The 14,038-nt window shown below is 33.0% G+C and overlaps 1 protein-coding gene across 1 annotated transcript; it reads left to right on the top strand.

The window, feature by feature from the left end:
- Positions 1-2,141: 2,141 nt before the first annotated feature.
- LOC141817868 (phosphatidylserine decarboxylase proenzyme 1, mitochondrial-like) lies at positions 2,142-11,432 on the top strand (the record flags this gene model as incomplete). Its single annotated transcript, XM_074705492.1, has 5 exons — positions 2,142-2,348; positions 5,505-5,593; positions 6,462-6,515; positions 6,590-6,655; positions 11,372-11,432. Coding segments are annotated over exons 1-5 (454 nt in total), but the record flags the coding sequence as incomplete, so codon positions are not given.
- Positions 11,433-14,038: the final 2,606 nt, after the last annotated feature.

Raw genomic sequence — 14,038 nt, 5'->3', positions numbered from 1 at the left:
TAAAAAAATTTCATTGTTGGCCTACCTATTTAGATTTGGACAGTTGACATATTTGAGAATAATTATTATTCATTATATGGGACTAGTATTTTAGTTTTTTAGGAGATCCTGTTGTATTTTGATTACGGGAGAAATACTAAAATGAGGATCTCATAGATAAAAAAAAAGAAAAAAGATTATTTTTGAAAATATAAAGAAATAAATATTTCGATGATAGGAGCTATATAATATTTTTTTAAGACACAGTGATTACTAGAGAAATATCGAATAAGTATTCCTTTGCAATCTCGAAATTATTGAAGAAATACCTATTAACTTCTTTCAACATTGAGTTCTTTTAAGACTTTATGTAGACAATGCAAAGCGTTAGGGGACGAGCCTTGGCATGACAAATAAGTACTTTTTGCATTGGGGGCTTAAGAGACATGAGCTGACAAAAATAATTACAATTGATATTTTGAAATTTTAGAATCAAATAATTTTACATTGACAAGGTTAGAAGGACAGTAGCAATCCATCCAAAATTTTTGACCATATCTATTCAAAATGTGGAGGTAGAAAAATATTTGCCCTCGAGGTATGGTTGAATTGGTTACTGCAGGATCGACATGTTAAAGTGGACAAAGGTCGAATCTCGGCGAAGCCGGATGATGTTTATTCCCATAGTGATCAACTGCATTTTTCTTGCAACTTTTTGATTTATCTCCTTATAGATAGTCATGGAATCGATCGTGTGAAATCGTTGAAGTGGTCAATGTTGGTGCAGTTTGCACTAATGGTCTAACTCAAGTTTTGATGAATGACAAATAGGTTAAAATTATGTTTGTTATGAGTTTAACCGTCTTACTAAGTGTGCAGGGTTGAAAGACTTAAAACCAGACACTAGGCTGAAGTCCAGGATGGTTGAGTCTTGGCAGAAAGTATAGTTGGGTCCGCGGGGCTTGACAACTGGCTGAAGACCAAGTTGGTGGAGACTTAGTAGGAAGACCATGATGGTTGAGCCTTGGCAAAAGACCTAGTGGGTTAGAGAAGTCAAGTAGAGCTGCACGAGGTAAGTGAGGTAAGTCACTGAAAAGCGAGAACTAGTGAGGATGAGTCTAATTTTTAACTTTAGGCGCGGTCCAACTTAGACACCAACTTAGGTGATCTCAGTCAGTCTTGGTTAGATCCTAGTCTAGATTGACAGAATCTAATTAATTTTAAATATTCTGTATTTTAATATATTTTATTATTATATTAACTCTATTTTATAAGATTTATTTGATATATGGATAAAATTAATTTTGCATGTGAGCTCTACAAAATTATTCTTCATTATTATTTATTTTGCTAATATGAAATTTTATTAAATGATAAAATTATTTCTATCTTTAATAAATATTTAAAGAGGATAAAATAAATATAATTTGAATTACTCTTTAATCCTGGATAAGATAAACTCCAAGAAGTGAATCAAGTTTTATATTTTTTTTAATAAACTGCAAGAAGTTCAAATTTTTTTTTTTAAACATTTGCAGATCTAGATAACTCATTCGTTTCTATATAAAGCCGTGGTCAGTGCATGAATCACATAACTTCGACCAACGTCCTCCTTCTGCGGCAGCTCGAGCTTCGACACGACCACGTCTAACTTCTGACGGAAGATCATCCCCAACATTCGAGTTCGTCCAGATTTTTCTACTATTGGGTAACGAAAAATTTACTTTTCTGCACTTATTTAAAAAGTTAAAAGTATGGGGTTGTCACACTTTTGCTCATTGTATTCGCCTACTCTACCAGAGATTTTTTTTCTACTAGAGAAATTTAGTGGATTGCCCACAGGAAAGGTCCAAGGGACCTGAGCCTTCGAGTAAGAGTCGTCGACGACTACGAACGAAATAAAATCTTTATGTTGCTTGATTTATCGTATTTTTATTTTTTTGCTATGCATGATTTTTGAAAAAAATAAATTAAAAGTCACATGATTCATCCCTCTCTCAAGTGTACTCTATCCAACAGGAAATTTCATCTTGTGCTTAAGTGAAGGTAAAAAATTAGAGATGCATTGTAAAAAATTAAAAGTTTTGAGGTAACATGAACATTTCTCCACTATAAATGCCACACTACACCGCAGTTGCAGGGAGCAGTTGAGAAAGCTGGAGTCAAGGGTGAGTCACCCCTAGTGATGAGTTTTAGGGTTCCTCCGACTCCAAGAAGGCCACTTGCTTTTCATCACCAAGGATTCCTCTTCTGTGGACATCGCCTTCCTCGATGGTTCCACCCGACTTTTCATCTACGAAAAGTTTCGGTGCGTTCATCATCATTCAGCGCAGCAAGTTCAAACCGCGGCGGTGGCGGCGGCCGCGAAGGTCTTCCATTGTCGCTATGACGGACTCCTTGTGTTTGAAAAGAAATTGTTCATATCACTTCTTTAATTTTGTCGTAGTTCCCGCCTTGTTCTGTAGTGTGGTAGGCTAACCCAAACACCTGGCTTAAGTATTCTAATACTGCGCTTTATAGATTCTAGGAGTACAGATTTTGCTGCTGTTATGAAGGAAAAATTGATCGGTGTCTTTGTGATCAACCAAAAATCGTTTAGGCAGTTAGGTTTGCCACCACTTATATGGAGGCATCCCTTCGTTAATCATCCAGATATGCTCTTATCATACAAAAAGGAATGGCATTAATATTAATTTAATATTCAATAACAAAAATCCTCCTTAGGCCTGCTAACTGCAAAAATGTTTATCTATAGGAGGCAGGTTGACACTGATTAACAGTGTAGTGAACCACCTTTTGGTGTACTCTGCATTTATACTAAATTGGGTTGGTGTTGCCTTTCAAGAGCTCTCAAAATTGCAATGACAAATTTCATCGATATGTGTTTTGAGCGTTGTCTATGAACATGAACGAACTTATTGCTATTTGACCAGTAATGAACTCTGTGTGTTAGGTACCTGAGTAACCAAATCATCTTTAAAGAGGAAACATGGCAGAGCCCTTCAATGGAAGTGGTTCTACTTCTCAAAATTATGGCTTAACAAGAATGAACAACAACAGAGGTTTATCACTAATTCAATGTATGAATGAGGATAAAGAAAGAATTAACTCGCATGAGCACAAGTATTTTGGCGAAGGAGTTGTTTTTTGGATTCGAAGGTCGAAGAATGGAGATATAAAGTAGAATATTAGTGCTATTTCACTCAACTCCTTAAACTCTCTGGATCTTTCTCTTAATATCGAATAGCTTTGTTGCAACCTTAATAGGCAGTTTGATAGTTTAATTTTGCCTTGTGTAACTAACTCTACTGCTTCTATTTTGATATGCTTTTGTAGATTGCCTGTGTTTAACTTTACTATCAATATCATAGGAGTCTCTCTTACTTTTTTTTTTTTCATTCTATTCTTAAAGAAAAAGCGAAAAATTTTCTTCTTCACCTAGTTGCCAAGGTGAAAAAATTGAGAATCATAAGCGAAACAATGATTTAGCAAGTGTTGCTTAAGCAGAGAAGGATGTCATGACTGATAAAAATATTTTTCTTTTCTAGTTCCAGATGCTTGTGGATTTCATCCTATGTATCATAACTCACAAGGCTAAAAGAGTTTTCTTGTGCTGCATTCTCAAAGCCAAGTCAGCCTAATGACTTCTGAAATGGTCACTTCCAAGAAACTTCTTTTGCATGCATTTTGTAAAACTCACAATATTCCCCAATCCTTATGTTGTATGTTTAAGCCTTGCTTGAGATATTCATTAAAAGGCAGTTCTGTTATATAGGCTTTGTAGTTAATCACTATTCTTTCAATTGTCCACTATTACCCAATCTTTTTCATGTTGTTGTTGGTATTTTATTTTCTTTTTATGTATACTTAGCCACTGCCCACTATTTTATTTATGTATATTTAGCAGCTTTTATGCCAAGGTTTAAAATATCAAGCCATATCAAAATTTTTATTTATGATCGGATCATGCCGATACGGCTTTGATACTTTTTTAAATATTTGAATATACTAATTAAGAAATATTTTTATTAATAGTTGATTGTTGTAGTTGCTTACTATTGAGTTATATTTGAGATGTTGAATGTAAGTTCAAGTTTTGATATTAGTAGACATGGTAGAATCAAGTAGGTTTAAATTAGATTTATTTTATTCAGTTTAAATTAAATCAAATTTCTATATATAATAATTTAATTCATAGTTGTATATATTATAAGGTTATAAATTATATTATATTTATTTTTTTATTTTTCTTAACAATTTGTTTCCTCCATTTTAAATTGTTTTTTCTTTCTTTATCTAAAAAATTAATCATTAATAAAGAGGCAAAGAGATTTTTTTCTCTCTGTTTACCTTCATGGAGGGGAAAAAAATTAAGAGAGGGAAAGAAATAGGGAAAGGAATTGGAATTAACTGAATAAAAAAATTAAAAAAATGGAAATGAAAAAAAATAAAAAAATGCGATCTTGTGGTGGTCTTGCGGCAGCCTTGCAACTTTGAACCCGTGTCGGTCAACAAGTGGATTGGTAAATTTTGCCTGTGTCAATTGGCACGGCTCGGTATTTTATACCATGTTTCATGCTATTATGTATATTTTATTTTATTATTATGTATGCCTTATTTTTATGTGTCTTTAGCTAGATGAGAGGAATAAATCACAACTTAAGTCTTTCTGTAATTTAAACTGATAAGTCAGTTGATTAGCTAGGTTGCCCATCATAAGGAACTGACCTTAAGCTAACAAGTGAAAATATTGTTTGATGCCAGAAAAAAGGCACTGAACTCAGAAAGCTTATCTGTTCTTGAGTCTATCTTTGTGTCTCTTGCTCCTACATTATTGCAATTGTCCAATCACCTGTCACCATGAATGCCACTGATTGCCATTATACAAGATTGATGGGGTTGATTTACAGGACTTAGGATTTTTGGAGGGTGTGGGATGGATTGTGTTTCTAGATTTTTGTATGATTCCTCAAGACATAAGGCTTCCATATTCTTTGGGTCTAGTCTATGTGTAAGAAAATGAAGTTGTAGATATGGATTCTGAAAGAACTCCATTGATGGAGATACTTTTTGAACTTTCTCTAATAATATTATATGATAGACTGATTTTGGTCTTCAGGAGTTCATGTATGGTCGAAGTCTATTTATTGTTTCTTTATTATCATTCTTGTTTAGCCTTTGTAGAATTTCTTTATGCAGATATCTGGGAGTTAATAATGTTGACCAAGAAGTGAGCATGTTTTCATAATTTTGAATTTTGAAAAGATATTAAATAAGCACAATATACTTACATGCACTACATAATGGTATAATACTAGTGATTAAAATAATAATAATTTTTTGATATACCATGCAGGCATGTAGTATCAAACTATATGTTTCTGTACTTTAACTAAAAAAACTAATATGTTTTGGGGTAAATATGCAGACAATTTGTCAATTTGTGGAATCAATTTTCATCTCATGAATGGTAACATTGTTTGAAACAATTCTTTAATATGACCTTCTTTGGTTGATTTCTGCAGGCAACTTTCTTTTGATTCCTGGTGCGACAATGGCAACACTTCTTATGTTTGGTTTTCTACATGCTCGGCGCATGTATGACGACAGAAAGGCATGTATTAGTTTTTGCTCTGTGTCCAGATTCTTGTGAATTTTAGGTGTAGATTTCATTTGAAACTGGAAAGCTGGAAGGAATCACCTGCAAGCAGGTATTGAATAATAATTACAAAGAACAGCAAACAGCAAGATTCAGTGTAAGCTTATCATAAGGATGATAAACAAGCTTTGGGTTTCTGATCTACCTCAACAATTTGTAATTTATTAAGTTAAAATTTACCCATATGGGATTTAGTGAAACCCACAATTTTAGAGCAGCAGCAATACCTTGCTGATATATCTGTTAACAAAAGTTTGTGGATAGCTTTGTTAATGTCTTGCCTAAAATAGAAATTCATGGGTATAATATATATATATATATATATTTCAATTGTTTAGAAGATTGCTCATATTATCAGACCATATCTATACCTTCTTTTCTGAAATGCTTTCAAATTTATTTGCACAGTATCTATTTCATTGTTATGCATGTCAAAGAAACAAGACTTTGCTGCATAACTTCCATGTAATTTCACCTAATGGTTTTAGTTCGTCTCAGATATGGTAATCCTGGTATTCCTTGCCTATAAATGCAAACTACAAACACCATTCCCTAACTTGCAGTGTTGTTCACTAAGTAACCATTCAACTAATATCCTAAATTGATAAAAGAAGATTAAAGGGAACACAGATTTACTGCACAAAGAAAAGCATTTATCATGCAGCTCATCTTACCAGTAGTTGACCTTTAATGCCTTGAATGTCTCTTTACTATATTTTTAAAATTTTCTCCTATCTAGACTATGTGAAGTATCTAACATACATACAACATTCGATGTGTATCTTCACCAAAGCTTGTGGTTTTGTGTCATCTGTACATATAGGTTCAAGACATGAGGCAAAGAGGAATAGAGCTAGAATTTTCACCTGATGCAAAGGTATTGCTTATAAAAGACTATATTGATGCTTCTGTTACTTCTCAAACACTGACATTTTGCAATGTCAAATGCAGGCTGCTTTTCTGAGACTTTTACCGTTGCGTTCTATTTCGCGCCTATGGGGAAACTTGATAAGTGTGGTTTGTAGTTCTATTCTTTTTAGGAATTCTAATAGAGCATTGCTAGTTATATTTTCATATTGCAAATTTGTTTCATACCGCTTTCTGACAGCTTGTAGTAGAAGCATATATCCTGATCCAGTGGACACACACTTTATGATTTAGTGCATCACATCTAGAACACCTCAATATGGTCACCAAAATTCTAGTGTCATTTGTCTAGCTTTGTTGAGGCAAGGTGGGTGTGAAGATCCCTGCGCTCTTGGCCACCATTTTTGACCATGAGGACTCCCTAATCATACCCTTGCTGTATGTGTTTGACTTCGAGCTCCTTGACTACTAGATTGACAATCTCGACTCTGTTGTCTAGTCTGTCGACTAGCCCTCCTCTCTCTCTTGGGAGACTTGTTGCTTAGTTATCTTAATAAAAATGACTCAGTGAAGGGCCTCACTGTAGGGTCCCTAACCCAGATGTATGCTATAAAGTCTCTATGTAAATTGAAGTATACAATCATAATCTCAAGTTACCATATACCGGGAAAATTGAGCAAGTTGGTTAAATTATATATTATACTAACACTTCTATCAACTTGTCTAAGATTTATAAATTGTTTGTGTTGAGTAATACACAATATTGCAGGCTACAGGAAAATAAATAACTTCACATTTATTTAAAGGTGCACTCATTATCTTTCAACAATGAATGCACTTCTTAGGGTTCGATGCCTTTGTGGAAGAGTGTATAACAATCCTTCATTGATCAAGCAAGCAAATGAATGCATGCCTCATCCACAAGAACGTCTGCTGTAAAGGTAGTTGGGTCGACTAGTAGTGCTCCCGAAGGATTACCCTTAGGGCCTAGCGCATATGATTGACCAATAACTCTTGCACCATGATCACATTGAGCTTTCGATAGAGATGGAGCCTTGGTCAGCTCTCGGGTAGTAGATGCATGCCTGCGTGCAGTACCACAACTACGACTACAATTACGACCATGACCATGACTACGACAATGACCATGATCATGATTAGCACCACCTTGTGACATCACCCAACAAAACCAAATAAAATTTGTAATAACAAATCATAACTAATTTTTTTAAAATAACAAATAAAAGGACTCTTAAATTCTATAACTCAGAGATATACATTGACTTGCATGACAATTCTACTGTTGCAAAAATCATAAAATAGAAAATGAAAATTGAGAAAAAAAGAAAGCCTCAAATATAAATTGCAAATGAGGCTTTGATACCTATTACAACTATCATGCTTTGGGGTATAATTTGCACTTAGCAAGAAGTCCCCCATTCGATGACAGTGTGATAAAAGGGAATGAAGAGCCATGCAAACAAAATAATCAAGAACTTCAACAAACTATATGCATATTATTTTTTTCTATAAATATAATGAAATCCTAGGATGCAAAAAGATTGTATGAACAGAACAAACAAAACTACAATGAAATAAACCAAACTTGAAATTGAAATGAGCAGATCGAGATGTTTGAGCAATTATAACTGCTAGCTGAAACAAACTATAGTTCCAAAATCACCTTAGAAAAAATAATATAATATAATTTTTAACCTTATAAAATATACTACTATTGATAAATTAAATTATTCTATATATAAAAATAGTTTAATTTTAAACTAATCAAAATAAATCCAAATTAAATCTAGTTCAAACCTACTCAACCATGCCATGCCTACTTAGTGGACCTTAGCTAAACTTAAAATTGATTTTAAAACATTTCACGAGATAATATTTGAACTTGAATTCAACTTTAATATCTTAAATATAACTCAATAGTAAACATCTAGAACAATCAAATATTAATAAGAATATTTTTTATTAATATATTTATATTTAAAAAAGTATCGAAACTATATTGACACAACACGATATATTATCGAAACCGTATCATTCTTGTCATAAACCAAAACTTCAACATGACTCAAAATTTTAAACCTTGGTTAATTGATATTGGATGTTGCACGACATCTAATGGATCAAAAGTCTTGGAGGTGATGCCTTTTGGGCAAATGATGAAATCTTGGAGGTGTGGCGTTTGGGTAAATGACAAAGTTCTTTTGTCAAGGACTTTGGTAAAATGGTGAAGTTTTGGAAATGTAACTTTTAGGTGAGCAGATGAAATCCTAGAGGTGTGGCCTTAGGGTATTGGAAGTTTTGGAAGCTTGGCTTTTGGGTAAGTGGATGGACTTCTATAGGTGAGACATTTGTGTGAATGTATTCTTAAGTTCGCTTATTTGGGCATGTATAAACATGAGCGTGTAGAGAGCCTACCTTGCTTAGTGACTAAGCTTGATCCTAAAGCGGAGGCTTATAGAGGTCTAAACAAGTAAAATCGGGACCTCCATGTAGGTCGAGTCAATTGATGACTTGAGCCAATTATTGACTCAATTGAAGACATAGAATGCTCACTATTGAGCTTGAATAGACTAGAAAAGTGGTATAATCGACTCAACTAGATTTGAGTCCATAAGACACACTTTTAGTTGACTAGTTTCTTGATAAGATCTTGTCAACGATTTCTTAATTTGAATTCAAATCTACTAAAGTTGATTCCAGTTGATTGGACTAATTAAAAAATGGCCATTGGGCAATTGTGGAAATAAGCTTATCTATGTAAGCAATGGTATGTTTAGGCTCGGTATTTGTGCACAAACTTCTATGATATATTGTTGCATCTAGTTGAGAGAAACACAACTAAGGATTGCTAGAAGACTGCCTACAAGGGGACAATATCATTTATATATCTTGTATGGAGAATTATTAGTGTTTGTAACATAATCCTCTACCTTTGAAGATCTTTCATAGTGGAAATTATGGGCTTGATCTACTGAACATATGGTTAGGCTATGGATTAGAAACTAGAGTTGCCAACCATGTAAATCTTCTTGTGTTGGCATTGCCTATCTCCATTATTATTTCCTCAGTGTTTAATGAGTTTGTTTGACCTACTATCTTGCTCTTCATTATCTTTCAAAGTTTGGATGTGTCATTATGACATGTACTTAGACGATCAATAAATGCCCCAATTAGACAATACGAGAACGTGATAAGTATACACATTAATCAACAAAGAGGGAGACTAAAGAAGACTTGGTTAGTAACAATAAATATAGATGATAATATAATCAAGGTTAAAATTTTGACTCGTGTCAAAATTTCGGTATATGACAAATGATACGGTTTTGGTATCGTATCGTGTTGTATCGATATGATTTTGATACTTTTTAAAATATAAAATATATTAATTAAAAATATTTTTATTAATATTTGATCTTATTATTAAGTTATATTTGAGATGTTGAATGTTAATTTAAGTTTTGATATTATCATGAAATGTTTGATTCTTATTGAGTAAAAGTCGATTTAGGCTATTGAAGTCCATTAAGAAGGTTGAAGCTCTATTTAATTTAGATATATTTTGATTAGTTTAATATTATTGTGAAATGTTTGATTCTTATTGAGTAAAAGTCGATTTAGGTTATTGAAGTCCATGAAGAAGGTTGAAACTATATTTAATTCAGATATATTTTGATTAGTTTAAAATCAAATCTAATTTATATATAAAATAATTTAGTTTATTAGTAGTGGTATATTTTATAAAGTTAGAAATTATAATATATATATATATATATATATATATATATATATATATATATATATAAGGGGAAAGGATAATCATCTTTAAAGTGGTTAAGAGGTTTTGTTTTTACTCTATTTATCTTAAGAGGTATTTTTTTCTCTTTGATTATGTTGATGGAGAAAAAAAATAATGAAGAAAAAAATTAATAAGAACGAAAAAAAATTAATGGATAAAAGAGAAAAAGAATTAAGAAGGGAAAATTTAATAGGAAAAAAGAAATAACTATTTTAAAAATTAGAAAATTCAACCTCTAAAATAAAAAATAAAAAATAAAAAATAAAGCATAAAAACTAACATAAAAAATCAAAAATAAAAAATAATAATAAATTTGCAGTTGCTACTGCAAGTGCCGCGACTGAGGTTGCCTGTGTGGGGTTGCGATATCCTACGTGCCCGCATGGAGGGGGGTGCGACACCCTCTGCGTCCTTGTGGAAGTCACCGTTGGGGTTGCGACACCATTCACGATCTTGTGAGGCCGCCCGAGGTCACGACAGCTTCGCGGTCGCGGTGCTAATATTGTGTCGGTGTCGATTGGTAGGTGGAATGGTAAATTCTGCTTGTGCTGATTGACACGACATGATATAAGATTTAAATCCTTGAATATAATAGGGGATCGAACTTAATGACATTGGAGGATCTATAGTTGACCTCACTTGTCGGGAGAAATGTTTGATTGTTATTGTTATATTTGGACATGTCATTGTCTCGGACTTGCTATCTATTTAATGTGCATAGCAATCATGACATTATCAAATTTGTTCATGCTTATCAACAAATTTGTTGCCGTTGACTTATCTTTAACTCAAGCTATTTTGGTTAACTGGCAACTCCTTAGGTAAAGATTAGTCGATTTCATTCATATTAACATTGTAGGTGTCCTCTTAAGAAATGTCCTTTTCTAAAAGTAGTGACCAGGTCTAATGGCCACTAAATCTTACCCTAATTTCTTTATAGATATTAACTTCTGTAAACCTACTCTTTTCTGCCAATATTTGGATTAGTATTCTGATTTGCTAAAATGAAAACTCTGAGTTCTCTTATTTTTTTGATATTATTTTAGGAAATCCCAGCTTGGAGTCGACCTTTTATCTACAAGGCATGGGCTAGAGCATTTCATTGTGGTATGTCACGATCTTTCCTTTCAATTTTATCCACTGTTGGCTTAAAGTTTTAAAAAACTCCACTTGGTAACGTCTAACATAATGTTTATCATAGAAGGCAGAATTTGAGCATGATATTCGGTTTGTTGTTTGAACTATTTATCTAATTTTTTTTTTGCAAAACTGAAATATCATGTCAAGACTTGCTTATCAATGTTGTCCTTGTGTCCAGAAATGTCTTTTGTAGGTTGATATGATAAGATATTATGAAACATTTTAATTTCTTGAACATCCAAATGAGCACCAAATATATTTCTATAATTCCATATGTTATTTATTGACCTAGTTGTTAGGCTCAAATTATTGACGTTGAGCAAGCAAAATTTTCATACAAACTCATAAATTGTCTATTGGCCGATGAGGTGGTGGTTGTTGTCCTTGTGTCCAGAGGTCGATTGACTACTATGAGATTGAGAATGTTTGGATTTCACAGATCATTGCGGCAGTTGGGATGCGTTGAAAATGAGATGTGGCGATTAGGTCTCGCGGAGGGGACAACCTCATAAAATTTGGGCTTGGCCATCAAATCTCCTGTAGGCAATGTTCTTAGAGGGATGACAAGATCTCGTTTGTGGAATCGTAATGGGGTAGGTACACATTGCTGAGATGAGGATTTAACTTGTAATATTGAATGAGATCTGGGGATTAATTAATGGGAGGATTACAAAACCCCCCTCTAAATAAAGCAGATTTTAATTTGGTCATATTTTTAAATAAAAATAGCTAGGTATTGAAAGATTTACTAATCTCATGTGATCATGTACTATTTAGGCTAAAAGAAAATTTTATAAGCCATGATCCTCCAATCCTTTTATTTGCCTGGTAGGAAGCAACTCAAAAGGTTGATATGGCAAAAGATTAGTATGTAAAAGATGAATGTGTCAGGATACAAGAAAGGACAGTATAACAAATATTAATATATGAGAGCACGCCCCTATGTGGAAGAGAAATCAAATCATAGAAAAAAATAGGAGGGTGAAGTGAAAGACATGAATTTTCATTTATGCTCCCTTGTAAGTGTTGAAGTCATGCAAAATTCTTTCCACCATTTCCTTGAAGGGAAAGAAAGAGGGAATGCTTTTTTAATTTTATGAATTAATTGAGTGAAAACTCAAGAAAAAATAAATATTTTTCACATAAATGAGGAGAATTCATTTTTTTTTTCTGGGGCAAAAAATGCTGCTTGATTTTTGCACTTGTTGCTTCTCACCCTATTTGGGTAGAAGCATTTTTGAGGAAAACAAGGGAGGTGCTTCCCCTACCGTTTATTTCTCTCCACTAGTAACCTCTGATGGAATAGAGGGGAAGTTGAGTTTTGTTGGCCCTCTCCCTTATAAATGCCTAGGACCTAGCCCAACATGAGTCAATTGTTTGATACTTAAAAACTGTGAGACCTGATATTTTTTTAGCAAATCAAGGTGGGTTATGTTTTTGACCAAAACTTTACCTGGATGATGAATATTCCCATTGAAATAAGAAAACTAAGCCAAAAATGTTTTGATGCTGTTAACCAGGATGATTACTTGGATTTGCTTATTCTAGTTGAAGTTTGGTTAATTTTTTTAAAAAAATCAAACACATTCTTTTTCTTCCATCTTTCAAGATTTACCTAGTCTAGGTCTGGTTGGTCTTATTTGTTATTGCATGTATGGCCATTTAATTTGTGATAAGGCTGGTTATAGATTAATTACCTATCTTAAGCTCTTAACCCTTGTATTATTGGAAGTCAAATTGTGTATCCTAATTGCCTGGTTGTACTGGAAAAGTATGATTAATATTTATAATTTATTTATTAACTTTCTGATTCCTTCTAGGTTGTTACTTTTCACACTGTTTATAGGAACATAATGGGGAACATCATGCGATCATGAATCATTTGCTTCCATCAGTTTTGAGTGAAATTACATATGCTATAGTTCTAAGCTGATTTAAGTTTGTAATGTTCATAAATGTGTTTTATTATTTATGTTTGACTCCTATATTATTAGAACCTCTTTTTAGTTTGTAATATTGACGCAACACTAGAATTACAGGGGATTTAGGACGAAATTCATGAAGTGAAAGGGGATAAATCTCTCTCTAAAAAAAATAGATCCCCAGAGGAAAAGCTTTCTCATCAAATGAATCAAAAAGGAAACTGGACTAATTAAAAAAACATGTTTAATACATGGGATGCTAATCCCTTTTTATAGACTGAATACAAATTCTTTGTAAAATAAAGTCGCAGTTTATCTCAATAAAGTTCTAATTATCCTAAAAGCAACTCTAATTGACTTTTCCTAAAGCTAAACAAACTTGTAAAAGTTCTTCCGTTGTTTTCTATGAAATGTAACAAACTATTAAAATTTTGACTGCTTATAATAACACCATTTGATAAAGATTTATCATTGGTCAGTACTGAATATCTGTTGATGAGTGTAATGTTACCATATGAAAAAGCAGTTTAGTTGACAATCATCTTGGTCCACATCATTTGTTGATTTATTGGGAACTTTATTTAAGATATGTAAAGAATGAACTAGGGTACTTGTTAACAAGTAGGAAGGGTTGATGCTGTGCATTGAACC

The sequence above is a fragment of the Curcuma longa genome, unplaced genomic scaffold, assembly GCF_044706935.1.
Source record: "Curcuma longa cultivar G26 ecotype Majalengka, Jawa Barat unplaced genomic scaffold, ITB_CL_G26_1.1 contig_22312, whole genome shotgun sequence".
Taxonomy (NCBI): Eukaryota; Viridiplantae; Streptophyta; class Magnoliopsida; order Zingiberales; family Zingiberaceae; genus Curcuma; species Curcuma longa.
This window is presented reverse-complemented; position numbering and strand designations above follow the sequence as displayed.